We start from the raw sequence: 27,429 nt of genomic DNA, 5'->3' as shown, positions 1-27,429 counted from the left end.
AGAACTAAGAGTATGAGGCCAAGATACCCTCTAGAGGGGAGTGCTGGGAGAACTAGACCATCATATCTAAAGAATTAGTAGGAAGAAGAAAAATAAAGCTACTTTAAGCTAGTTAAAAAATAAAGTTACTTAAAGCAGTTGCAACTTTAAAATAAAGAAGTGGCACAATGGATTATATTCAATATGCCAGTTATAGTTACACATTTTAAGTCAGATCTCAATAATAGGACTTTCCCAGAGTGCTCTTCTCTCCTCAAGACTCATACAGCACAAAAGGCTTCCATACTTCTTGACAGTCCCAAAGAAAATTCCATTTTTTTAATGAAGAAACTAAAAAGTCATTGATTTAGAAACTATAGAAAGAACTAAAATATCTTCTTTGAAAACAGAGGATTGAGCCATATTTATGACAGCCAAACAGGATGTTCTAGCTCTTTCCTTCTGACCTGAGCTCCTCTGATTTCTGTCCAATTAGTTGGTGTTCAGAACTGGCCCATAGCTGAAAGGCCCTATCAGGCAGCTCTCTGGCTGTTGTATGATTTGTGCTATTTTCACAGATTGGACTCCATTAGTGGTGGTGGTAGGCAGTGCATATCTTGCCACAGACAACTGCTGAGTAGGTAGTCATGACTCCCATCAATGAGCATGAAGCCCCTGGGTTGATCCTTTGGTTCCTAACACACTAGGGCCAAGAGAGGCAGAACAAAATGCAGATCCTTTTCAAAGTAGAGGAGAACACCTCTACAGAAGCCTTTTCTTGTCCCTGAAACTGTTTTATTTGTTGTCATTTAGATGGAGGCCAAACCTATTTTTGACAAATATTATGATTCATGGTTACTTTAAAGTCCTATTTTTCAGGAAAATTTTAGCTACTTTAACTTCATTTAACATATGTTGATAGAGTTCTATCATGCCCCGGGCACTGACGAATAAGACTAGGTTGCTGATTACCCTGCGGAGGTCACAGTCTAGGTGGGAGGCTGAGATGTCAACAGACTGGCACCACACAGTGTGTGCAGTGAACATCTGTGTGATTCACTTGCCTGGCAGCCTTTTCTCCTTGTTCTAGGAGAGCACCTCAATTTAGCCTTGAGGAATGGCCCTTCCCTCTGGCTTTGACCATGTGTTTCAAATGGGGCTTATCCCACCTTCCTCTCCCCAGCTCCAGATGGGCGTGCAACTCATGGCGACTCATGTGAAGTCCAAGGTGAACAGTCCGTTCCCTAGCCCACAGTGGTAGTCTGAGTGAGGCACTATAACCCAACATGGCGGGGCCAAGCCTGGACCTTTGCTGGAACTAATGGGAGGGAAGTACACCCTTTCCACTAACAGTGCGAGTGGGACATCCAGATATGTCCATCTGGAACTCAGAATGTGGTCTTATTTGGAATAAGGATCCTTGCATATACAATTAAGAGAGGAAACTCAAGATGAAATCATTCTGGATTAAAGTGACTCCTATATCTAACAACGAGTGTTGTTAAAAGAAACAGAAAAAAATACACAAAAAGAGAGAAAGGTGATGTGACAATGGAGAAAGAGATTACAGTTATGCAGCCACAAGCCAAGGAATGCCAAGATTTGCTGGCAGCCACCAAAAGCTTGGAGAGAGGCATGGAATGGATTACCCCTCCGAGCCTCCAGAAGGAGCCAACTCTGCCAACACCTTGATTTCCAACTTCTGGCTCCACAATTGTGGGAGAATAAATTTCTGTTGTTTTAAACCATACAGTGTGTGGCAATTTGTTAAGGCAGCTCTGGGAAACTAATACAGTTACTAAGCTGGCAGTATAGTATATAAGCCCACAGCTGCTGGTGGCCATCTTCCCACCACATGGAAGAAACCTGAGGATAAAGCCAACATGCAAGAAAGCAGAGCTCAGAGCTGGAACTCATTCCTGTTGCCTTTCTTTTTAAAATGCAGAGCTGAGGCTACCTGAAGTCAGATTTACTCCTAGACTTTCTAAGTTTCTGAACGCCCAAATCCCTCATTGGTTTGAGTCCAGACAGTGAAATAAATGCTCTCTTTACTAAAGGTGTGTACAAAGGGTTGCAATCTCAGAAAAGAGCTCAACTAACACTACTTAAGGGAATCCAGGAAGGCTTCACTAAGTATCATTAATGCTGGGTCCTGAAGAACAAAAATAGCTCCAGGCAGACACCGAGGATGCCTCATTTCCAGAAAATGGAAGAGAATCCACACAGGCACATTAGAAAACATAAGGTGTGGCATGGAACACAGTGAGTGAGGGGAGAGGGAAGGAAAGGTAAGAAATTAGGCCGTTTGAAGAACATTCTTTGTTCTCCCTGTAGCTTGGCAAGGCTAAGATGAGAAACATGACTGCAGAAACCAGTCTGTGACCTCAAAAGAGAAATAGCAAGTGATAGTAAAAAGAACATGATTTTCACTTGGTTTTCAATGAGTTCTCTAAGGAGACTCTTAGATTTGGGGACAATAAGACGGGGTGGGGGTGGTGAGCAAGAGAGGCTCCACTTTCCATGGAAGCTTTATTGAGACTTTGGTAAGCAAATACTCATATTTAATAGATACAATGCGTGTTGGAATTTGCAAATCAAAAGTCATTAGGTCAAATCGCCATTTTGCATACTTTAAATAAAAGATGCACTAAACCTAAGTTTTAGAGACCAAAGCGTCAAAGCACCCATTTCTTTCTATGACCCTTGACTATGGGGACCCAGGAGCGTTTCCAGAATCACCACTGTATTATAAGAGCACAAAAAATGTTCAGAAAACTGCACAATGATTAATGAGTCTTAAAATGAATCGGTAATATGAGTGAAAGAGCAACAAGAAACATGAGTTAAGAGGAAAATGTTTGAAACTATTAACAAGAACACTCTAAACTTCAGGTCCTCCTAGCACTCAGGAAAAACACCAATAAAGATCTCTAAATGGATTTTGTTTAAAAAAAAAAAAGATAATAGCAACCTGGGGGACACTTACCTTTTTGTTCTTTTTCACTTAAGTTTTAGTTGAAGTGAAATTTTGCCAGGAAATAATTCACTTGACTTCCCACCCCAGAAATATCCTTTTAGGGAAGCCACAGAGTCATTTGGGGCACACCCATCCTAATCTAAGTGCTCCAGGACACACCCTGCTGCTGGCCAACACGTCTTAAACCACTTTTGTTTCAGTGGCTTAGATTCCCATAGCAGCAAGTCACCTCATTTCCCCAGGCCTGCAACTTCGATTCTACTTGTGCCTAAGCCAAGTCACACATCTATCTCCCTGCTTTTACGCCCACCCTAGTCCAAGCCAACCTCAGGCCTTGCCTGCAATGAATTTCTAACTCATCTTCGGCTCCCGCCTTGCCCTGCAATCCAGTTTCTACACATGATCCCCTTAAAATCTCAATCATACCATGCCACCCTCCAAATCAAATATCTTCAAAGGTTTTCCATTGCTTGAAAATAAAATCCACACATTCTGCCATGGTCTACAAAACCAGTCAATCACGCCTCTGACATGTTTGTCTCATGAGCTGCTACCCTTTTCCTTGCTGGTTTCTAGCCACACCAGCTTCCCAGATATGTCACCAATAAACTATAAACATGCATTTGTTTCTTTCTTAATAAGACATGATTTATAATTATTAGTTTCAACTTATAATTACTAGTTTGTTTACTGGTTTTCTTTTAAAATCAGTCTCCTCAATAGAATCGAAGCAAGCCCCTTGAGTCCAGAGACCACATATGTGAATTCTCAGCACCTAGCACAATCCTTAGAACCTCATATTGGCTCCAATCTTTTGTCAAATGAATCATGAATAAGCAAGCTCCTCAGGGCCCGAAGTCATGGCTCTAAATACCAGATGCCATATACCTTTAGGACATCTTACAGTCATGAATTATCCCACACACTTACATATCTGGAACACTCAAAGGCATTTGAAAGAGGAGTAATACATTCAACACATTTCCCTACTTTCTGGTGTCGCATCCACCTACTTGTCAGACCTCACAGAGCTCTAAACCTTAACTCAACTTTGCCCTGCCAGAACTATAGGTCCAGTGTCTGGTTCTGGTTCTCAGAATCAAGTTTACCAATCTGGGCATCAAACTTGCTGTCATCTACTTAAGCTACTGCTTCTGTTTCCCAACTTAAACCTGGCCTCGAACTCTGGTTTCCTAGTTCTCCTTGCTTCCCATGAAACCTTCTGTTGTAGACCCACCCTGCCACCCAGGCCCCAAGTCTCCCAAATGCCAGCAGGGATGATGCGATGCTGAATCCTGACCCTAGGCAGGGCCCATCCCCTTCCATGTGAACTGCTAGCCTGTTCATCAACCTACACCCTCCAGACTACCTCCTTCCTGATAGCCTGTCACCAGGATGCACTCACCTGCTCTGTGCTCATTTATCTACTCATTCAACAAGCATTGTTAGAGCCTCTTTCAGACCCTGCAACCACTGTACTAATACAGGGATAAATAAGGTGTGCTCTCTACCTCTGAAGGAAGACAAAGAAGTAATTAAAATACAAAGTGGTAAGATATCTATTTGTAAGGTACCTAGAAACTGACTAAGTATTCAAAGTGGCCCACTTCTCACCTTCTACTTTGTCTTGACAAAACTTAGGTCAGGCTTCTCTGCTTCCTACATGTCTCTGAACTCTGTCTGCCCCCAAATCTGAGCAAGCACTGAAAAATGGAACATGTCCCCTTATTTGCTTCCCCCAGTAATTGGATGACCACAAGAGGACACTCTCCTATCAGACCTCACTGGTCATTTTCCCTTTGCTTGCCCAAACTTCCCTTTAAAAATCTCCATTAAGCTTTTGCTTATTCCTCTCTACCCTGTAAAAGAAAAGACTTTTTCCCATTTGAATTTTTCCTGTTTGCAGATTTCTGAGATATGGGCATTCTCTATTACAATGGTCTTTCTCCTGAATAAAGTCTCTCCTTATGTCTGGGTTTGTTTTTACTTGGCAGCACACAGAGAAGAGAACCCTAACTTAGCTGGGAGGAGGAGAAGGAGAGCAGAGAAGACTTCTGGGAAAGAATCTGAGAACAGAAGAATAAGGAAACATTAACCAGACCAATGTAGGGGAAGGCAGGAATTCCAGGCGTGCCACATGGAAGGAAGTTCACATTACTCACATGGAAAGGTAATTTCTTGACCTATGCTCTGTGTGCCTGAATGGCACTTACCCCACCCGCATCTGGTGCTGCTCCCAATCGCCTGCCCCCTGGGGAGCGGGCCTGTCTCCTTCCATGGTCCAGGTCTACCCCTCTGCATACCCACACAAACACACACGTATGCTCTTCCTCCAAACATATGTCCCTTCCCTCCCAGCATGCCATGGAAGCCTCCAGAACACTGAACAGATCTAGTTATCGATGCGACAGACCCAGGCCCCCTCTTCACATTTTTCATGGACTCTCAGTCCCAGGCATCTCACACTGCTTCTGGTTTGGGCTGAGTTCCCATAGCCTAGAGACAGGAGACTAAAAGGACATGAGAAATGTAAAGACAGTAAGCTTGATTAGAAATTTCACAAGCGCAGCAACCAGGTCTGTCTGATCCAACACCATATCCCCAACCTCCTAGGAACAGGGTTCACACACATAGTAGGTGCTCCAATATTTGCTGAATAAATTGTCACATCAGCTCACATGAATAGTTCCATCTAATGCAGGATTCCTTCCGGCAACAGCATCACGCATCAGTTTGAAGGGGAACACACTGGTTGCCCTTCACGATATCAAACACAAAAGGCTGGCAATGTACTCTGTGCATCCCACTTTCCCTTAATAGTCCATTATGTGCATGCCAGCCGTGATCCATGATGCAAATGTGGCCCCAGAGTCACATGGCCGTGAGTACCGCGGCCTTGGAAGTGTATCTGAGCTGCTGCAAGAGGCTTTTTTTTCTCCCTCTCATTGCTACAATGCCAGAAGATATGTTTAAATCATTACTTAAAATTCCTTTCCCAACCAAACCTCTTCCCAGAGCTGTTAACAAGAAACAAAATATGCTGACTTGAGTTTCACTTTCTCTCCTTTCCCCTGCCTTCCCCTTGTGGGGCCCCCAATGAGTCATGGAAAGGCTCTGGGCAGGTAACACTCAAAGAAGCCAAGAAAGAAGCCCAGTATCTGTCAAACATGCAGATGTTAGAGAACAAAGACTGTGCAGCATGGTTTTGCCAAGGGACACGACCCCGGAAATAATTGGCACCTATTTCAACAAACTATTCATTTCATAGCCTTCTGATTGTACTATTCTTGAGCCATTTATCTTCAAGGAAACCATAATTAGTGCTTAGTTGATAAGTAATAGAGTAAACTGGGAAAACACACTCCTAATTCTCAGGCCAACTCTTTCACGCCTACAAAAATGACAAATGGATTCTGATGTTTCTTTATTTCTGCAAGGAGGGTGTTTTTATACTATGTTCTCTCATCGACACAGTGAAGTACACATTGCACCTGAAAGCTCCCATCGAGTGCTAGAGTTTCGAAGCAGAATGGCTTTAATGAGGAAATTACTTTGGAAAAGGAAATAAAAGAATGTGATTTCTTTAAGGCTAGGCAAAGGAGGAGAAGGGTATTCTTGTCATGACTTAGGCATTCAGTTCTGAGGCATCCAGAGACCAGCAGGCAAGGACAAGGGGAAACAAGGTGGGCTAACCTGGTTACAGAAGCTGGTGCCTCAGGAGAAACTGAATAGCCCAAGGCCCAGAGTCCACCCAAAGAACCAGGATAAATGTGGGTTTGATTCAGAAAGAACTCCATAAATCCAGCAGTCATCGTTGGTATTAGGGATTGAATTGTATCCCCAGAAAAACTCATATGATAACTCCTAGTACTTCAGAATGTTACTTTATTTTCATTGCAGATGTAACTAACTAAGGGTCGTTACAAATGTGATTAAGATGAGATCATACTCATATGAGGTCATCCAATATGAAGTCAGATTAGGGTGGGTGTCCTTATAGAAATCCTATATGACTGGTGTCCTTACAGAAAGGGGAAATTTGGACACACACACACACACACACACACACACACACACACACACAGAATGAATACCATGGAGATGAAGACAAAGATCAGAATGATATGTCTACATGCCAAGGAACACCAAAGATTGCTAGCAAACCACCAGAAGCCAGGGGAGAGGGGTAGAACAAATACTCCTTTATAATGCTCAAAAGGAACCAATCTTCCCGACACCTTGATCTAGGACTTGAGACTAGACTGATATTGTTTAAGCCACCCAGTTTGTTGGGCTTCGTTATGGTAGCCCTAGAAAAGTAATATAGTTGGTGATGAGAGTTAGGTAGCAGGAAAAAATAACTCAAAACATGGACTGCACCTGGTCCTTCCCAAGAACTTGCCTGGGAATCTCTGAAAAAGAACCTCACACCATCATCTGAGGCTAAACTCTCTTATTCTAGGGATAGGACACTAAAAGGATGTGAGAACTGTAAAGGAAACAAGCCAGAGAGGGTCAGGACACCAGCACATATCAGGGGCTCACTCCACAGGCAGGGCTGTGCTCAGTGGCTTTATGCAGAGTCAGATCACAGCCACCGTGCAAGAATGTAGGCAGGACTGGACACCCCCACCCAATCAGGTGAAAGAGTCAACAAGGAATCAGCAGAGTGTCACGGCCCAAACCTCAGAGTCCAGAGTTGAGGGCAGAGCCCCATTCCCAGGGATCCAGAGTGTTAGTCAAGGATGGGATAACACAGTAAGTCTGCAGCGACCTAGAGAGGGGATCAGGGCTCACCCTGGGACCACCAGGCACAGGGTCCATCATGGTCAAAACATTTCAAACCCTGGAAATTTGTGGGCTGAGGTTAAGGACAAACTGTTGGCCCTGGCTCAGGCTGAGGAACTAAACAAAAATAAAAACACTGCCAAAGACACAGGTGATCAGGGAGAAGAAGAGTTAATGCGAAAGGGCAAGTCATACACTTGTCTGAGTAATCATCAATAGATCAAGAAATAAAAATGGTCAAAATCTATATACATTTTACACCTATTAAACTTTTCACAAATAGGCACAACATTCATTACTAAGATGGTACCATATTCTATATTCAGTTCTCTGTGCTGCCTCTTTCTCAGGAAACTGTGTTTCTGTTGAAGTTATCGAAATTTCACTTCCCATCACATAGTGTACTGTCTTTGAGCTTATGGTTCACAGACTGTCAGCCTCCACTGTATGATGCCAGGTCTTTTGTTACCTGAACTGCAGGACACCCTCTTTTAGGCAACATGTTCTTGGGCAATGCCCATAAATGATGCCTCTGTTAAGGCAACGATCACATCCATTTGTAATGGTTTGCTTGCATCTCTGAGTCCTCCGATACATGGTGCCCCAGTAGGAAGCAGAAGCCATGATTCATCTCTGCATCCTGAAAGCCTAGCACAAGTGTGTCCTGATATAGGGTGTGTGCACAATAAATGCTAGCTGAATAAATTAATATTTAGGTTGAAAAAGGAAGAGAAAGAGGAACAAACTGTTCCTGCACAGTTGTTAAATCCATTACACAGATGAAGAAATTGGGACACAATAAGATTAAGTTACCCAAGGTCTCATAGCTAGGATATGACAATTCCAGAATTCAAACCCAGCTTGAGAGAAGCATTTAATTACTCCCTAGCACTGTCTGACCTGAGAGCTTAGAGGTGGTCTCCATCTACAAATTATGGGCTTTGATATTTGCCAGTAACAAAACATTGAATTCTAAGTAGCTCAACAGTATGGAAGCCCCTAAAGTTTCCCATATAGATTACACATTAGCAAAGAAAATGTATAAACCATTGTTGGAAACATCTCTGCCTTTCAGTTCCCAGAGCCTGAGCAAGCCTGACGTCTAGGTTCACTATACTAACAAAACCATGAATCTGGTGACAATGGCCATTTAACAGAAATTCATAAAGCATCTGTTATGTGCCAGGCACTTTGCTGGATATTAGCATGGGGGGGGGACACACGGTGGGGGGTCCATCCCCTGAGAAAAACACAAACTGGGAGAAGATGGATACAGAGAGGTCAGCATTACAGAGTGCCAAGTGGTGCCAAGGGACCTATAGGAGCACATCACTGAAGACAAGGCAAAATATTCCAACTTGTCCCGGTATCTCAACTCTTCTAAGGGGCAACTAAACAACCAGACCCAAGCAAAGACAACTGTCAGGTGACACAATATAACTTATTGTTATAACTTATTGAATAAGACTTGGGGTAGAAGACTTACCATAGTGGTTTTGGAGACTAGTAAGGAGAATAGAGAGGGGAAGGTGTCAGGAGCTTCACAAAATCCTCCTTTCTGATCTCCATGATCTCTCAGGAAGAACATTAGTAAGTTTGAAGGTAATTAACAAATCAAGCCAAGCCCTCTCTGGCTATTTATCCTACACACCAGGCAGTACATCTACCACCCCCATAATATGCAGCTTTGCCACACACTGGGGAGAAAAATCCATCTTATTCCCATTCCTTTCACTAGTAATACCTGATTTCAAAGAGCATGTTAGAGTTTATGAATAACATTCATCAGTATTATATCATTTGATGACCACAGAGAAGAGGGCTCCCATTTTTCAGACAAGAAAATTAATCCTCAAAGTCTCATAATTGAAGAAGAGACATTTAAACAAGTTTTTGACTCCAACGTGGGTTCCACTGCCTCAAACTGCCATTGTTTACTAAACACTTAACTACAGCATTAAGAATCATAGGTCTGAAAGCACTTATTGAATGTTGCTTGCTATTTCACATTAACAGCAGTTGCTGCTACTTAGCAGTTCCTAAGCTCTAAATATTAAGAAAGGCCAAGGTGAAGAACAGCTTTGAAATGATGCTCTATTTGATCAGGTTCTGCAGTAATTGTTAAAATCATATACACTTTCTTTGGATCCCTATAAAGCTTCTGCAGGATCACTGCACCTGCAGTGCCAATTTGCAATTTCCTCAGCCCTCCTTTGAAGTTATTCTTGCCAATTACCTGGTGTTAATATTAATTAAATATGATTTGCAACTTGAAATGTGGTGTTATCAATGGAACTCAGCTGTAGGAATATAAAATAAAATTTTCAATTGAATTTAAATGTTCCCTTTCATTCATAGTATTTTACAACATTAATACTTTTGTCAAATTGATTTTTGCCTGCTGGAAGTCATTTTTCCAAAGCAATGAACATCTGAGGGAAAAAGCTGCTCTTTATGTATTCCTTTCTTTCTGTCATTGAAAATACTTTGTTTTAATCTTGAAGTGAATCCATTTCAGCTAATAGAAACTTGGTTCTTGTTTATAATCTAAGAGGAAAGAAATGCTTTCTTTTAAAATGGCACTGACATAGTTTAAAAATATGATCAGTGGGCACTTTTCAATTATATACCAGGAATGAAATCTCCCTGACTTTATTGCTTGACCCCCGCCAAAAAATAAATCACTATTGGCAAGTGTCAGTCATTTTATACACAAAAAAAGAATTAATTAAATTGGTTTATTGCATTAACATTTCAAACAGATTGTGCCAGTCCAACGACCTCTGCAATCCCTTCCAATTCTGGGATTTTAAGATTCCAAACACATGTCAGACAATAGTTGGAAGCTTCCAGCATTTGCAAATTAGAAGAAAAAAATTAGAAAAAAAAAAAAGTCACGTATGCTAGAAGCTTTGACAGAATCAGGTCTATTCTGCCCCCTGTAATGTGCACGATGACGACTCGCAGGCCTGTCATCTTCAATAAGCCATTCATAAACATGATGACTGATTAAAGGAGGTGTGTTGCCATACTGTACAAATCCACAGTGAGAAGATATAATGCTTTCACAAATTCCTTTTATCTTCAAAGATAAAGCTTTAGCTTTCTTGCCCCTTATAATGATAGTGGTAGCATTAACATTTATTATCCTGTCTTCTTTTTAAAAATAATATAATAAGGTAAGACAAGTGAAAGCCTGTCTAAAGACTCAAGGAAGTCATTTTTTTTGAGTCACAAGCTGCAAGCCCCAGAGCTTATGATGGAAAATGTAAGCATATACTATGAACCTCTTTATTACAACATCAATGAAAACATCATATCAAATAATTAAAACAAGACAGAAATAGAGGACTCTGGTCCTAACAACTGAGGGTGTGCAACATGTATAAGTCTTAAAAACCAGAAGCAACTGAGCTATTCCCTTCCCATAGGCCAAGAGAGCCCAAAGGGGAAAATAAAAATAAATTAGGCTCAATAGGGCTCTCTGGATGTCCATAATTTTCCAGGTGTCATTGGAAAGAGCAGCACCTCGGAATTTCACAAAGCAAGGAAGTTGAACAGCCAGTTCAACACTGCACAGGGAGTGCCCACTGTGATCCTACTGCGAAGCTCTTAACTACCTAGAAGCCTAGGAAAGCCAGACTCGGAGCCCACCACATATCCTAGTCTGGAACCCTGAATTATCCATTATCCATATCACTCCCATCTACCAAAGTAGCCAGGGAGGGTAAAATCCTATAACATTCTGAAAGGAACTTCTGAACTGGTTTTATATAGGCTTCTCCATTAACCAAATTCTGTCTACTTAACACCCCTCTCAACTTCATTTCTAATCTATTGTCCTGGTCTACCTCCTATTCCTGTCACTGCAAGTTAGCTTCCTAAGCACACCCATCTTCACTACTGCCCGCTGCTATGGGTATTAAATTGTGTCTCCCAACAAGATATGTTGAAGTCCCAAACCCAATCCTCAGAATATAATCTTATATGGAAATAGGGTGATCACAAATGCAATTAAGATAAGGTTCACACTGGAGTAGGGTGGGCCTTTAATCCAATATGATGGGCATCCCTATAAGAAGAGAAGACAGAGACAGACAAGAAAGGAGAAGACTGTGAAATGATGACAGAGGCAGATATTGGAGTGATGCCTCTACAAGCCAATGAATACCAAAGATGACTAGCAGAAACCAGAAGTTACCAAAGGAAAGGAAGGATTCCCCCCTACAGTTTTCAGAAGCAGCATAGCTAACATTTTGATTTCAAATTTCTGGTCTTTAGATCTGTGAGACAATACATTCCCACTGTTCTAAGCCGTCTAGTTTGTGGCATTTTGTTATGGCAGCCCTAGGAAACTAATGCTTCCCTTCAAGGACACTCCTTGTTTCCTGCCACCGACCACACATGTTCAGCTATGCTCTCTGGCAAAAGTTCCTGTTCTCCAATGAAAATCTGCTCAATATCCTTGAATTTAAGAACTCCTACCATCTCCCATCATGGAAATCTTCTTCAAAGGTGACGGAGAGTCCCCTCATAGCCACAAACCCATTGAGAGAAGAGAACACTCTGCCATACTCTTAGCTTTGCTAAGTCTAGGCCATTATTCCCACACTTTTTTCCATTTATACCAATTTTCCTCAGCTTTACTGAGATAAAATTGACAAATGAAAATTGTATATATTTAAGGTGTACAACATGATGTTTTGAAATATGTATATACTGTGAAATGATTACCACAATCAAGCTAATTAACATATCCATCACTTCACATAGTTACTATTTGTGTGTGTTTGTGGTGAGAATACTTAAGATCAACTCTCTTAGCAAATTTCAAGTATACAATACGATATTTTAACTATAGCTACCATTCTATACATTCATCTTATTCATCTGGCATATCAACTTATTCGTCTGGCAAAACTGAAAGCTTACATCCTTTGGCCAACATTTACCCATTTCTCCTATTCCCTAACCCCTGGCAACCACCATTCTACCCTCTGCTTTTATGAGTTCAACTTTTTCGGCATTATTTTTCTTTCTGTGTCTGGCTTATTTCACTTAGCATAATGTCCTCTAGGTTCATCTATGTTGTCATGAATGGCAGGATTTCTTTCTTTCTTAAGGCCAAATAATATTCCACTTATATGTATTTTCTTCGACCATTCATCCATCAATGGACACATTGGTTGCTTCCATATCTTGGCTATTATGACTATTATGTGTTACAATGAATATGAGAGTCTAGATATCTCTTCAAGATACTGATTTCATTTTTTTTTCAGATATATACTAAGAAGTAGGATTGCTGGATCATAGAGTAGTTCTATTTTTAATTTTTTAGTAACCTCCATATTATTTTCCATAATGACTGCAGTAATTTACACTCCTACCAAGAGTGTACAAGGGTTCCCTTTTCTCTGCATCCTTACCAAGTCTTGTTATCACATAACTATATATAAAACTTCTCCCCAAGAGTCTATCCTCAGCCCCTTTCAATCCTCACTCTATATCTTCTACCTCAGCAATTACCTTTCCTACCTCAATTACCAATTTTGTGAGAATGAACCTCAGGTCTATATCTCAGTTCCCCTCTCAGCTCTAGACAAACGTTTTTTGCTGTTTTTCTCCAAAAAGATATGTATTGATACCTACAATTTACTGTATTTGTAACGAAACCACACTCCCCACCCAATTCCAAATCAACCTCTCCATTTTACTGACTCTTTTCTATTTGTGGCACTTGCATTCTCCTAATTGCCCAGGTTCAGAATTTCAAGTTCAACTTTAATTTTTTTCTTACCCTCAAGCTCTACCTCCAATCAATTGCTAAGTTCCATAGACCCCACCTCACAAATGTCTCCTAAGTCTGTTCCCTCTTCCATTTCTATTGTCACTGCCCTATATCAAGCCAAGACTGATACTGCAAAGGCCTTTCAACTGGTCTTCCCATCTTCCACTTCTCATTACTACACTCTTAAACACATGTCCTGATAGATCCCTCTCCCCTCAGCAGTTTCCTTCATGGACTAGAAGATGAATAAAATTACCTCTCTGGGAGGTGAAATACTCAACTATGTGTCCATGTCAAGTCTTCCAATTTTGTCTCCCATAATTCATGACACAAACTATGCTCCAATCAAATGTGCTATTTGCTGATCTCAAATATGTTTTGGCCTTTTCAAAAAAAAAAAAATCCTATAGTCAAGAATGCCTTGGGCTGATACTATAACAGCTATCAAAGGACTATTTGTCTTTATTTTATCAAGTAACTCCTGTCCTGCTCTCCCTAGATGGATCTTGGCTAGGTAAGAGGCATCACAGACATCTGTCTGTGTTCATGACCATCATTTACTTATTTTCTTCATTCTCCAAGATTCACATACACTTCCTGCAAGTCTCAGATTTGTTAAAATGAAAAATGTTCTAATCAAACCATACAAGCAATTTATCACTAAACAGATTTTCATTTCACTATCATTCCATTATGATCTGTCTGAATTAATCAGAGAGGAAACATTGGAAGCCTCAATTTACACTGAAACTTCTTAGCAATCAATGTTCCTAAAGAGAGAAAATCTGAACAGAGTACAGGAAAATTTATAAGAGTTGGGAAAATATATAATTTTATTAATAGGCAGACACTCCACAAAATGAATTTATATATCTCCTTCTCAGTCAAGATACTAAGATTTTTAAAAACATACTACTAACTTGGTGACAGAAATGTCATCAATGTTGTAGTAAGAGAAGTGAATGTTACAAAACTAATGAATTTTCATCAGAGTCATCAGATCATTTCAGAATGGGTTAAGTTGCTACCATTTGCTATTCCCATTAATATCATTGTCATGTAAAAGGTTTAATTTTCAGCTATTTTTGTTCTAGATAAAAATCTTTGTCATTAAAATGAGGGATGATTTTGATATTTAATATATTCCATGGCATACTCTAGTGTGGTACCAATTTGGCCTTTTCAGTATTCTGCATATTAATTGACAATCCAGCCCTCCTCCATTCCCCAGATAAGTGAGAGCTGAAATGGACAGCCAACCAAGTCACAGAATACTGAAAGGATCAACATTGAAGAAACATGTTGCTCTAATCAGGAGCACACACAAGGCACTAAAATTATTTTCTCCCAGGAATAATGAATGGCACCATCTGAATCCTTTTATGTGACAGTATTACCAAAGTATAGCAATGCTCCCCAAAAGAGAAAACTAAGTATTTCTTTTTTTAGTCAAAAGAATAAAACTGCTATCTCACTTAACTTTTAGAACAATGCATTTTATCAGATTCTGCAACAACTGGCAAATTATGTCCGGTATTGAATTTTTCACAGCAATCTGTTTCATGCACACAATGTGACCTGTAGTTGAAGAATGTACAGGATCACTGCAAAAAAACATATCATTTCATACATACTCTATCAGTTTCCTTCTCTTGTAGAATTATCACTCTGGTGGGAACTGACATCAGCTGCTTAAATAATGCATTAACCCTGCTTCCAGAAGCTTTTGTTTTCATTTGAGTGGGCATTTCCTCCAAGATAATGGATTCTTATCCAAGAAGATAATATAATTGGTAATCATTTAAAGTTAATTGAATGTTTGAATCATTTTTATAGCAAAAATGATGGAATTTAAAATTCCAAAGAGCAAAGAGTATGGTATCATGGACACTAACAACAGGTGTGGACAATTCTTCAATTAAATCAATTAACCCAATCTGTCCAACAACACCAGGCTTGGAACACTGGAACAAATGTTAAATATACTAACTATTGTGTATAATAAATTTTCATGCCCTAGTATATGCAGAAGAACAGATCCCAAGCATCTTCAAGTCTTTCAAGAGAAATCTTATTCCAATAATATAACTTCAGACTCCATCCTTGGTAATTCTACATAAGCCCAAATCACTCCCATGGTCTTTTCCTGAGCTGAAGCCTCCAAGAAAGACAACAAATTATCAGTATAATTTCTTCCTTCAAATTCAAAATTACTCAAAACAGCCAAGGGGCACTTTAATTTTTCCACAAAATATTATTTCTCTTAGAGAAAAAATATGTACATTTTATTCAGTAATTCTTAATAAGAATAATAGTATTTGTTAAGTAACAATATGTTTCCTTTCACCCACCAAGTTATGTTGTTGACCAGTCAGCATTAAGATTTGCACTTTAAGTTGTTTTTTGTGTTGTTCTGTTTTTTTCACATAATGAAATGTATTTACAACCTCATGGCTAAACATACATGTGGTAAAATGCCTATGGAGGTTTGGATAAGCACCTTGATAAAAGCCCAGGACAGAGCTCATCAGCACCTTGTTCTGACCCAAATTTTACATACTGCCCTTCATTCCACTGTAAGCTACAGAGTATAAGGTTAAGAATAAAAATGCAAAAAGTCAAATATGACAATAAGAATATTGCTGAAGTATAGCCTCGGGGGCTACTTCAGTATTGTTTTAAGATGATTACCAGTCTTAATCCCTCTAGTGTTGGATGTTAAATTCCACTGCCTTTTTTTTTTTAATTTAATGACTTGCTAATGTAAACTTCCATCTAGAACAATCAAATAGTATGTCATTTATTCAAATTTACAGTGGCTTTAATGTGCCAGCAAACTCCCTCATCAAAACAGACAACTTTAAAAAATGTTCGCCTGAGTCGGGAGCTCTATTTCCTAAATTAGCACCAAAGTGTCACCTTGATAGACCATGAACAACAAAATCATTTATAATAAACCCAAGTTCCCCCTAGAGTGGACAGCCTGGGTCATGCATCTGTGGGAGCTCTAATTATTCCATACAGATCAGAGAGCACTTGGAGATGCTCAGACTTCCACAAATTGTCACCTCCAAATGCAATCATCTGATAAATATATGCTTACCAATCTCCCTTGAGATCTGAGTGAAGGCCTCCACACCACTTTCTCCATAGTTGCCCTCAGAAGCCAGTGTTGACACATAATTCCACCCCAGGGCCGTGACAATGTCCACCATGGCTTGCGCTTGGTAGGAGTCAGGTGGGACTACCCGAGAGAAGAAGTCATACCTGGTGTTATCACTTAGCTCTGGGGCTGTGGATGCATAGCTGATTTGAGGTATCTGTAAAACAAATGACAGATCATTTCAACCCATGAAGAATCTTGTCAAATGATGAATTATCTCACAAGAGACAAAGTAGCCAAAGCTATACCAGAAAACTAGACATATCAGCCTGAAGTCAAAATATGGTTTTGTGACCACCAATCTTATTTTATTTTTATTTCATATTTTATAAAAGTCCGTAGCTCACTTTCTTTCAAAACACATTTCTAAACAGCAAGAAAGAACTTAGTGCTGCTTCAGGTTCTGAAGCCAAAGCAAAACATTTGTCCTTTTTGTTGCTTCTTTTTTATGCCATAAGTGATAAGTTCTGGCACAAAAATGAAGCCAAAATGAAGGTATAATGCATACACACATCAGAAAAGGTCACCTCTGAAATTGTATTAGCTTTAGGACATAAAGGGTACACGATCACGAACAGAGAATTTAATACGAGATTTTTTTACACTTGATACCATTTCAGTCTTAAGATTATACTTTTGGTAAATTACTTTAAATATATAGTTTTGCAAGTCTATTCACCATTTATTGATATAATCATTGAGTACCACAAAAAGATTTGGGAACAGCCAACTATGTTATCTTATAATAAAAAGATCTTTTCAGCTGCCCACCCAAAAAAATTACAAAACGGGAATCTATACCACAATTTCTTTAGGAAAATAGACAATATTCTGACATACATAGGGTGAATTGCCAGACTTTGAAAACTAGGAATCCTATGTAATTTATCTTAAATAAATTCAAAGTAACAAATTAACTACATGCCACAAATCTCCCCCTAAAAGCCTTTTAAAATGTGCTGGGATAGAAGAACACATGGGTGCTAAAGAATAGAGTGGAAGGACATTATGGCTACATGGGGCACAGATGATGCAAGAAATCTGGCAAACAAGGTGAAGAAGGGCATTTCAGCCACAAAGAACTGCATGTCCAAAGGCATACAGTCAAGAAAGGGCATGGTAGATGCCAGGAATTGCAGCATTTCACATGGAGGGAATGCAGGGTAGCAAGGGAAGAACATCAAGAAATATAACTGCAAAGCTGGACAGATAAAGGGTTAGTCAGGTATGACAAAAAGTATGGATTTAAACACAAAGGCATGGGGAAGCACAGAATGACTGTAACTAAGGTAGTGGCATAATCAGATTTTTGTTTTAGAAAGATCACATTGGCAGCAGCGGAGAAAGTAGCAGCCCTCAAATTTCAATGTACACCTAGCTAGTCCCATTCCTGAAAATTCTGACTTGGTATGTCTACAGGTTTAGAAATCTCCATTTTAATATGCTCTCCAGAAGAATCGAATGCAGGTGGGCTCACACTATGCTTAGAGATAAATTTTAAAAAGCCATGCTAGATGCAGGGCAACCAGTTAGAAAATTACTATAGAAATCTAAGTAAGAAAGTATGAAAACTGAACTAAGGCAATGACGGGGGGATGGGGGTGGGAAAGGGTGTAGAACCTGTAAGTACCTAAAAAGCAAGGTAAGGTGAAGGTAATGAGGGGAAACGTGAAATGACTCTTAGTTCTATGGCTTTGGTAACTGGGTAGATGATGTTTGTTATTTACCAAGATACACAGAAAAAGAGGAGATTTGGAAGACAAAAATTATGAGTTTAATTTTTTATTGGCTTCTTTTAAGCTTCCTATGAAATGAATGAAAGTAACTAAAAAGTAGGCAATAATATTGGGGATATGGAGTTTAAGAGTCTTTGGGACTGGAGATAAAGAATGGTGGGGTCATGATGAAAGAGACCGTGAAAGCCAAGGAAAGTATGAAGAGTGAAAGAAGTGCAGTTTGGGAGCGTGAGCTATGCAACTGTGCATGTCACCACTCCTCTGCTGCCCTGCCATAGTGTGAAAGTTCAGAAGTCGAAATGACTTCAAGATGCCCTAATTCGGGTTGCTTGGTTACAGTTGCAGGTTTGACTGGTACATAAAACAATTAACTTTGCTCTCCATCTGATCCTGCAGTTAGTGTCAGTGCTAAGATGTCAGAGACTACGGTTCCATCTTCCCACATAGGGCTGACTGCATAGTCTGGAATCTGTCACCCACCACACTCTGGCCAGATAATTTCCAGTCCACATGGAGTGGACTCTCCTCTAGACATCCTTGGAAAGCCCTCAACATCTGAATAACCTTTCATGGGTCTAGAGAGTCCTACTCCATATCGATAGCCAATAAACTAAAACTAAACTTTCCAAGATATAAAAGTCTCAGTTACCCAGGCAGCAGCTAGAACAATGTGCTTGGAGCTCTCCAAGGTGCTGCAGGATCCATTCAGTTTCTGTGTAACCTGATCTATATATATATTGACTATAACAATAATTTTATTCTATTTAACCCCCAATTCTTCCTGGTCCTGTTCTCCTGGTGGGACCATGTTAACTTGCTTATTAATATTGTGGGACCATAAAAACCGGTCTGTCCTAACTCCTTCCTGCTCCTTTGCTTTCTCTGCTAGATACACTGGCCCTATCTTGGAAGATTGTTCCCATGATTACACTTTGTGCCTATGACTCCTCAGCAAGTCCACCCTTTCAAATCTCCAACCGCACCCCAAATCTGGGCCTCTTTCACCTTCTATTGCCTGCTTCTAAATTACCTGGGAAAGAGACAATGAATGACTCAGTGAGATCTACCTTTTACTAAATAAAACTCCCAAAGATCAAGAGCACATACATTTCTATGTTCTAATGAAAAAGGTTTGGCAGCCTGACTTTCACTTTGGAAGGAATTCTGTGCATGTGTGTATGGTGTGTGTGTGTGTGTGTGTGTGTGTGTGTGTGTGTGTAGGAAGACATAGGGGAGCATTCTATAGCAAATTCTATAGCACTATACCATTTCCTTGTCCTGTTTGGATATATAATAATCCTCCCACTTCCTCAGCTACTCAGCGTCCAGCAGTAAAATGCCTTACACAACCCCCACCCTGCCTATAATAATGAGCCACCCCTTTCTAAAAATGAGCACAAAGTGTGAAAATTGAGTGTTTGAAACCAAAACTAATTATCTCAAATTACTACCTTCAGTCAGTCACTTTCAGGGCTGTTTAATTAGCAGTCAGCATCATGTTTAGGATTAATTAAACAGGTGTAAAGGCTATATAAAATAAAAGTGCAGATAGAAAATGGTTGTTGGAATAATTAGGTAAAGGACTTACTCCCCAAAGTCTTGAGGAGTTTTCTTTTGCAGATCAAGGTGTGGAAAACTGAGAGTACATGTTTGTGTTTTCATTTGCTCAATTTTTGCTATGTTGCAGTCTAGAATAATAGACATCAGGGTATACTGGTCATATTTTAAGACAACTTTTCAAGTTTTTATGAAGTCACATCTCATTTTAATTTTATTGTAGTTGACCACTAAGCATTGGCTCATTAAGCATTTTAATTTCTGTGTCAGCATTCCCAATATTTCCACTATCTTCAAATTAACCCCCTACTGGCAACTGAAGTGGGATTTTTTTCCTTAAAACCTGGAATGTTTCTTTTTCTTTTCCCTCCACTAAATCCATCCTAACTAATCCCTTTACCCTGGAGTTTCATTTACCAGAAACAACAAGAGTGGAAGAAAGAAAAGAAAAGAGAAGAGAAGAGAAGAGAAGAGAAGAGAAGAGAAGAGAAGAGAAGAGAAAAAAGAAAAGAAAGAAATGGAAAGGAAAGAAAAGAAAAAGGAAGGGAGGGGGAGGAAGGAAGAAAAGTGAAAAAAAAAAGTGGTAGGTGAGGGACAGAAGTAGAGAAGGAAATGAGAAAGAAAAGAAGGAGAATGTACCAAGAAAAGGGGGTGTTAGTAAAAGCATTCTTCATCAGCTCATTCTTTGTAACAAGTAACATCCTTCATAAGCTTCTGTTAACTTTCACCCATTCAAAAGGTATCCAAACTCTTCAGTCTGGGTCACCAAACCCTGATGTCAGACTCTGTCCCATCCTCCTTCCTAACCTCCTGTCTTCCCTGTCATGCCCTGATGGTGTCTGCACCCCGTCCATGCTGTTCCCTGTGTAGCCCATGCTGTCCACCTGATGATCTTCTGCCCAAATTCAATATCCAGCTCTAAAGTCACCTCCTTCCTGTGAAGCTTTTGCTAATTCTCTCAGGCAGAGCAGTCTTTTGCTCCTCCTCACTCCCATAACCTCCATCATCTGACATGAGAAACATGACTGTGTGCTGGCTTTTGAGCCTCCCACAAACTCTCTATTGATTTATTTGGTATCCCTAGCATCTGACGGAGCAAATGCTCAATGACTATTTGGAGACAATTAATTAATTGAACTGTGGCAGGAATTTTGATGCAGACCCTTCCTCACAGCCTTCTGCCCTGCATTCCACCAAAATATTGGATATACCATTCTCCATTTGCCCTTTTTACTCCTTCTCCTTCCTGCTATATGTCCTGGGAGGCTGCTCCGTGACTATCTCACTTGAGCTCCCTCACCTCAGGCTTCCATCTGAGTTTGGCCACTGGGAGACACCAACAGAGATGGGAGGGCAGGAGACAGAAGTGAGAGTATTGATTCTCCCAACTCCTTCCCCCACCAACTTGGTGTTCCTCTACCTAAGCCCTCAACCACGGCTAGAGTTCTTACAAGGTTCTAGTGACTACTCTCTACCCTTACCCCTTCAGATTTTCCCAGTGTTGCCAATTTCTGAGTACTTCGCATCCAGTGCTGGGTCCTTTATCTGTGCCCACACCTTATAAATAGTACTTTTGTTAACCTCTCTCCCATTACCCCCTGAGTGTGCTAGAAGCCTAATATACCCACTCCTCCAGGTCTCTATAGAAGAGACATTCACTGCCATGCTTCCACATCATCAGCCCTGCCCTAACCTCTTAGTCCTTTTCCATTCATTTTCCCTTCCAGCCTTCTCTACCACTGTCCTTACATGACTGTTTCCTTTTTCTCTCTCAATGCCTTATAACATCAAAATTGCATCACTTGAAAACACCTGTCATTTTGCTTTTTATCGCTTATTTTCCTTGTGCTGAGTTTCCATAAAAATATAATGTGTACTTAAATTAAGGTCATATTTCCATTACCCAAATAAAGCATATTTGAGGCAATTAATTGTATAACTCAAGATACTCATCACCATACTCTCTTTAAAAATTGCTTTAGTTTCCACTTTTTCTGATAATTGGTTTAAGAAAAAACTCTTTTACTTCTATTACATTTTCACTTGAGTCCACAGAAGAGGTTCCTACCCCCCCAAACTTACTTCTCTGGAGAAGTTTTATAATGCATATTTTCTACCTAGATCTCTACCATTTACTCTACTCTCCCCAAAAGGGAGCGAGGACAGAATTGGAGGTCAGATTTTATATTAATGGGGCAAGAGTCACTAACAGGCTCTGCCTTTATTCTCTGACCTGCCCACACACGTACCAGGCTTCTTTTCTCTGTATGGCTATTGACCAGGCTAGGCCTCTCTTCTTGGGAAAGAAGCCCACCCTTCCTCTCCATATTCCACGGACAACCAGGTGTTGGAGGGAAGGCCTAAAGCCTATGTCTCTGGTTAAACAAGCTGATTTCAAGTCTTCTGTGCAGGCAGAAATGAGTCCTAAGGTTGAGATGTGGTATGGGAGTAGCAGGCACCATTTTGGCCACAAGTCCACACTAAATGCTTTCCAGTCCAGTTCTTAACAGACAGCTGTGTGTCTGAGGAAGTTATTTGATGTTTACCCAGCTGTTAATAAAACTAATTATTTGATCCACATTTAGCTAGTCATTCTGTGAATCTTGGACTTGCAAACTCTAAGACAGGCCAAAGTCTGACTTAGAACTCAAGGAAGCAAAAGTTCTATTTAGAAAAAAGAAATTCAGTTATAACCTCTTGGATATTTTAGCAAAAATAAACAAATACATATAGTAAGTATATATTTTAAATAAGAGTTAGCAGAGATTATTTTCCTCTCATGACTGTTCCCTACTTCTAGACAGAACCCCAGATTTTTACCTGGGACTTGGCCACTCAGGAGAAGACTATATATTTACCCAGCCTTCTTTGCTATGATTATTAGCAGTGATGAGGGTAACTTTTGAAAAATGGTCTTAAAGGAAAAGGGAATATCTTTCTCATGCACCTCCCTCTTTCCTGTTGGCCAGAATTTGGACATGATGTCTAATGTTCAATTAGCCATTTCAGGTCATGCCCCAGTGATGGTAGAGCAAAAAAGTCACACCCTAGTCCAAGCCATCACAATGTCTGAATTCCTAAAAGCACTTGACAGCTCTTCCTGCTTCCGTTCTTGTCTCTCTCAAATCTATTCTACACCAATAACCAAACTGATCTTTAAAAAAAATCAGATAAAATAAAAATCTTGCCCAAAGCCCTTCAATTATTTCCCATTGCTCTTATAATAAAGCCCAAACTTCTTTTTTTAATTTTTTTTTAAAGATTTTATTTATTTTATTTTTTTTTATTTTTTATTTTTTTAAATGATTTTTTATTATATTGTGTTAATCACCATACAGTACATCCCCGGATTCCGATGTAAAGTTTGATGCTTCATTAGTTGCGTATAACACCCAGTGCACCATGCAATACGTGCCCTCCTTACTACCCATCACCGGTCTATCCCAATCCCCCACCCCCCTCCTCTCTGAGGCCCTCAGTTTGTTTCTCATAGTCCATAGTCTCTCATGTTTCATTCCCCCTTTTGATTACCCCCCCTTCTTTATCCCTTTCTTCCCCTACCGATCATCCTAGTTCTTACGTTCCATAGATGAGAGAAATCATATGATAATTGTCTTTCTCTGCTTGACTTATTTCACTTAGCATTATCTCCTCCAGTGCCGTCCATGTTGCTGCAAATGTTGAGAATTCGTTCTTACTGATAGCTGAGTAATATTCCATTGTATATATGGACCACAGCTTCTTAATCCATTCATCTGTTGAAGGGCATCTCGGCTCCTTCCACGATTTAGCTATTGTGGACAATGCTGCTATGAACATTGGGGTGCATATGGCCCTTCTCTTCACTACGTCTGTATCTTTGGGGTAAACACTCAGTAGTGCAATAAAGCCCAAACTTCTTGCTGCAGGAAACTTGTGATTTGGCATCTGACATCTTTCCTTTCACTCACCTGACCCAGCCAAGCCCTTTTTGCCCTCCAAGCTTTATGCCTATTGCTCCATATGTTTTGCCCAAGTCCTTCCAGGTTTTTCTCATGCTTCAGTCTTAGTTCAAATGTCTCCTACCCAAACAGACCTTCCTTGATTTCCTTCCTACAGTGGTCTCCCCACCCTCATTAGTACCTCATCACCCTACTTATTTCCTTCATTACACCTGATCATAGCCTGCGTTAATTTGTGTATACCATTTCCCCTACTAAAATGCAGATTCCACAGGGGTCTTCTTTGTGTTGTTTACAACTATAACATGACCTTCTAGCACATGGTAGAGGTTCAATAAATATTCATTGAAAGAAAAATTAATATATCCACCAATCAATCAAGGACCCTTTTCATTATTTTTCTCCATGCACTGTGATTTTGAAAGATTTTCCTATAAAACTATTTAAGTAAAAATTCACCCATTTCCCATTTTCTTTATTACTCAAAGATCTATTCATTTGCTAAAGTCTGATCAGCATGAGATACCTGTTGTTACCAAGCTGAGGTGATAAAATTCCAGTTCAAATCAACTAAGTGCCATTTTAGCTGTAGCTGTGCAGGCTCATTGTAGGGAAGCATACAACTGCCACTAAGCTTTTTGAAATGCTGAAAATGGCCATGAAAATTTCATAACTACCTTGGCAAACACTTCGATCTGTCATTAAAGAAGAATAAAAATTACATTTCTAATCAAAGACCAAAGTCAGAGATTTTAAAATTATTTGCCTCTTTTTGTTTATCTTCATCTGTAAAATGGATATTCTAGACAGGGCTGAGAGTGCTTCTATCTCCCTTAAATGGACTGTGTTTCTCCCTGCTACCATCACTGAGTCTGACTGCACATGACTGAGAGGGTAAAATGGGATATTACTGAGATGCAAAGGGGCTGAGGGACTCTTAGACACAGTAAATCTCATTCATGGTCCAAGAAGCTTATGATTCCATTCCAGCTGCCTTTTTTTTTGGACTTCCCACTGTTTGTATATCAAAATACTGTGGGTTAGCATAAAACTTGCCTTGTCTATTCAAAACACTATGAATCCTGCATCCATTTCTCTCAGTTTCTGGTTTGACAAAGAGTCCCTAAAGAGCCAAGACACCCCCGACAAGACTAGCAATGAGCCACCTGAAGCACAACTCAGAGGAAGCCCCTAAGAATCCTGGTAAATTTAAGTCTTCTTGTAAGACACTCATATACATCTGAGGACAGGTTTGCAGAGAGAAGACAATTTAAGACCTGAGTCACACACATCTTCACCATCAATGCCTGCCAAAAAGGTTTTTGTTCTTGTTTCTCTCTACAAAAAACCTTGTCCATTGATTGTCGAACCTAATAGTGGAGGAGGTTAGTGGGGTGGGTTCCTCATGCTGTTCAATAGCATCATTGGTTTTGTCCAGTGAAAGATCAGCTTGAAGCTATGCTCTTTCCTCAGGGGGTAGTGTTTGCCTGTGAACTTCCCCAGTAATGCCAGCCTTAGCAACAGCAGACATCACTATGATAACTTCCTGCCACCCGGTCTTGGGATGGATTTATTGTTGTTACAGAACCAGGTCCAGGAACCCATAATGATTACAGCCATTTAACTTTGTCATTTCAGATGTGACTACTTTTCTGGTATTAAAACCACTAGCTGCTCTTGGCAAAACATGAGTATATAATCAGAAGTTAGCTAAAAATAAGGAGGTTGGAGCTAGAAGTCAATGTCGAGCACGGACCTTCCCCTCCTCACACTGTCCTGAGCTGTCATGCTCCTCTCAGCTTCCCAAAAATGAATAAGGAGAGGAAAAGGAGAAAGGAAAAGTAGAGCCAAAGAGTGGAATAATAATGAAGAGTGATGACTATCCTCAGTTTGCTTCTAAAAACGTGAGGAAGTACTATTCTTCTCCCCAACCAAGACCTACTCAAACAATCCTGCCTGCACAATGGACAGATAGCAATATTCCCACTTGTAGAAGTTAGGGCCAAGTGTGAAATTCAGTTCCTGGCTTTCTTCTCAGTTCAATTCCCACAGTTGACTCAAAGGGACACAAACTTTTGTGTGTTGCTACACAGCAGAGCTTAGCGAAAGAAAAGGAGAGGAAGTCTATTGAAACAGGAAATTGTGGAGGCCATGAAGAAAGAGAAAGAAAGAGACAAGGAGAGAGATTTCACTGTACTCTATTTTTATCCTTCTCCCAACATCAGCTCATTCAGAGTAAGCAAACTCTATCTACACACCCACACTGAAAGGGCCTGTGGTTAATTAACATAGCTGAGTATAGCATGATGTTGGTACTTTTAAGGTCACAAGTTTAATTTCATTATGGGCCAGGATGCAGACTGTACCCCTCACCAGAACCTTCCTCCTCACAAATACAGAGCACAGATAACAAAGCCAACCGGAGAAGGGAGAGACAAGGTCAATTCATTCTCACTCCTAGATAAATAATTCAAAGATGGCTTGCTACTGATGTGAATTTGAAATTTCAGAGGCAAATATGAAGAGCTAGTCATAGGAGGCACACTTTTTTCAAAACATAAAGAGTACATTTTTGTACATGTATATACCTGAAAGTATAAACATATATTATACTACAAAGTCAATTCTTGGTTTCAGGTAATCCATTTGGATATTCTACTGAATTGTAATAGGGTACATTTTTTCACCACTTTTGCAAAGGTATCGTATGAGTCAGGGAAGTGGCACACTCAAATTAAGGTAACTCCAGGAGGGTTCATAAAGGGACTGTTTTCAAGGCAGGGGCAGTATTTAGGCAATGGCAGTGTAAAGCCAAAATCCAGTAAAAGTCAGAAGCAAACAGTTGCCACCCCTGGGCCCTAAGGGCTAGAGAAGGGAGCAGTTACAGAAAGCAGAAGGCATCATGAATGAAAGTCATCTTGAGAAAAGCAATCATTTCCCTGGGGAGACACAGCCAACCCCTGGTAACTCCACAGAAAGGGATTCAAAAGAATTATACCCTGACCTCCTGCTGGCTCTCTCCTTGACCAAACTCACTGAAAATCAAGGAGTAAGAGAACATGTTGATGTTGTCTGGACAGAGTTGTCTCCCAACACAGTGAACAGAAGGAAAAGAGAGAAAGATGGTGGATACGAGGGGCAAGCAGACACAATCCATCTCAAGTATCATTCATCACTGATCATTAGACACTTTAAATAAATTTAGGTACAACTGTGCAGATTTCCACTTTCCTATGTTATATTATTTTTTCATAACTTGATGATTTCAAATACTTTTGGCAGAACATCTACACTAAGACATTTTGGTTTGGCTATTGGAAATTCAACCCCTAAAACTAACCAATTCAGTTAAACTTTCTTTGGAAAAAGGGGTAATGCTCTGTTTGAAAAAGAACAGTAATGATGTTAATCAAATTGGTAATGACATTCTAACCTGTTTATTTAAATGAAAGACAAGCAATCTGTGAACATGAAAAAATTTACATATAAACAGCCAT

At 40.0% G+C, this 27,429-nt stretch overlaps 1 protein-coding gene across 2 annotated transcripts in view; it reads right to left on the bottom strand.

Annotated features, from left to right (window-relative positions):
- Positions 1-16,765, bottom strand: part of LOC103676623 (metabotropic glutamate receptor 8) — a 580,162-nt gene extending 563,397 nt beyond the window's left edge. For both annotated transcript variants that reach the window (XM_008705831.2, XM_040644056.1), the window contains exon 1: positions 16,639-16,765. In XM_008705831.2, the coding sequence (XP_008704053.2) occupies positions 16,639-16,750 (112 nt within the window). In that variant the 5' untranslated portion in view covers positions 16,751-16,765. The remainder of the gene's footprint in view (positions 1-16,638) is intronic.
- Positions 16,766-27,429: the final 10,664 nt, after the last annotated feature.

This window comes from Ursus maritimus, unplaced genomic scaffold (assembly GCF_017311325.1).
Source record: "Ursus maritimus isolate PB19 unplaced genomic scaffold, ASM1731132v1 scaffold_3, whole genome shotgun sequence".
In the NCBI taxonomy this organism is placed as follows: Eukaryota; Metazoa; Chordata; class Mammalia; order Carnivora; family Ursidae; genus Ursus; species Ursus maritimus.
This window is presented reverse-complemented; position numbering and strand designations above follow the sequence as displayed.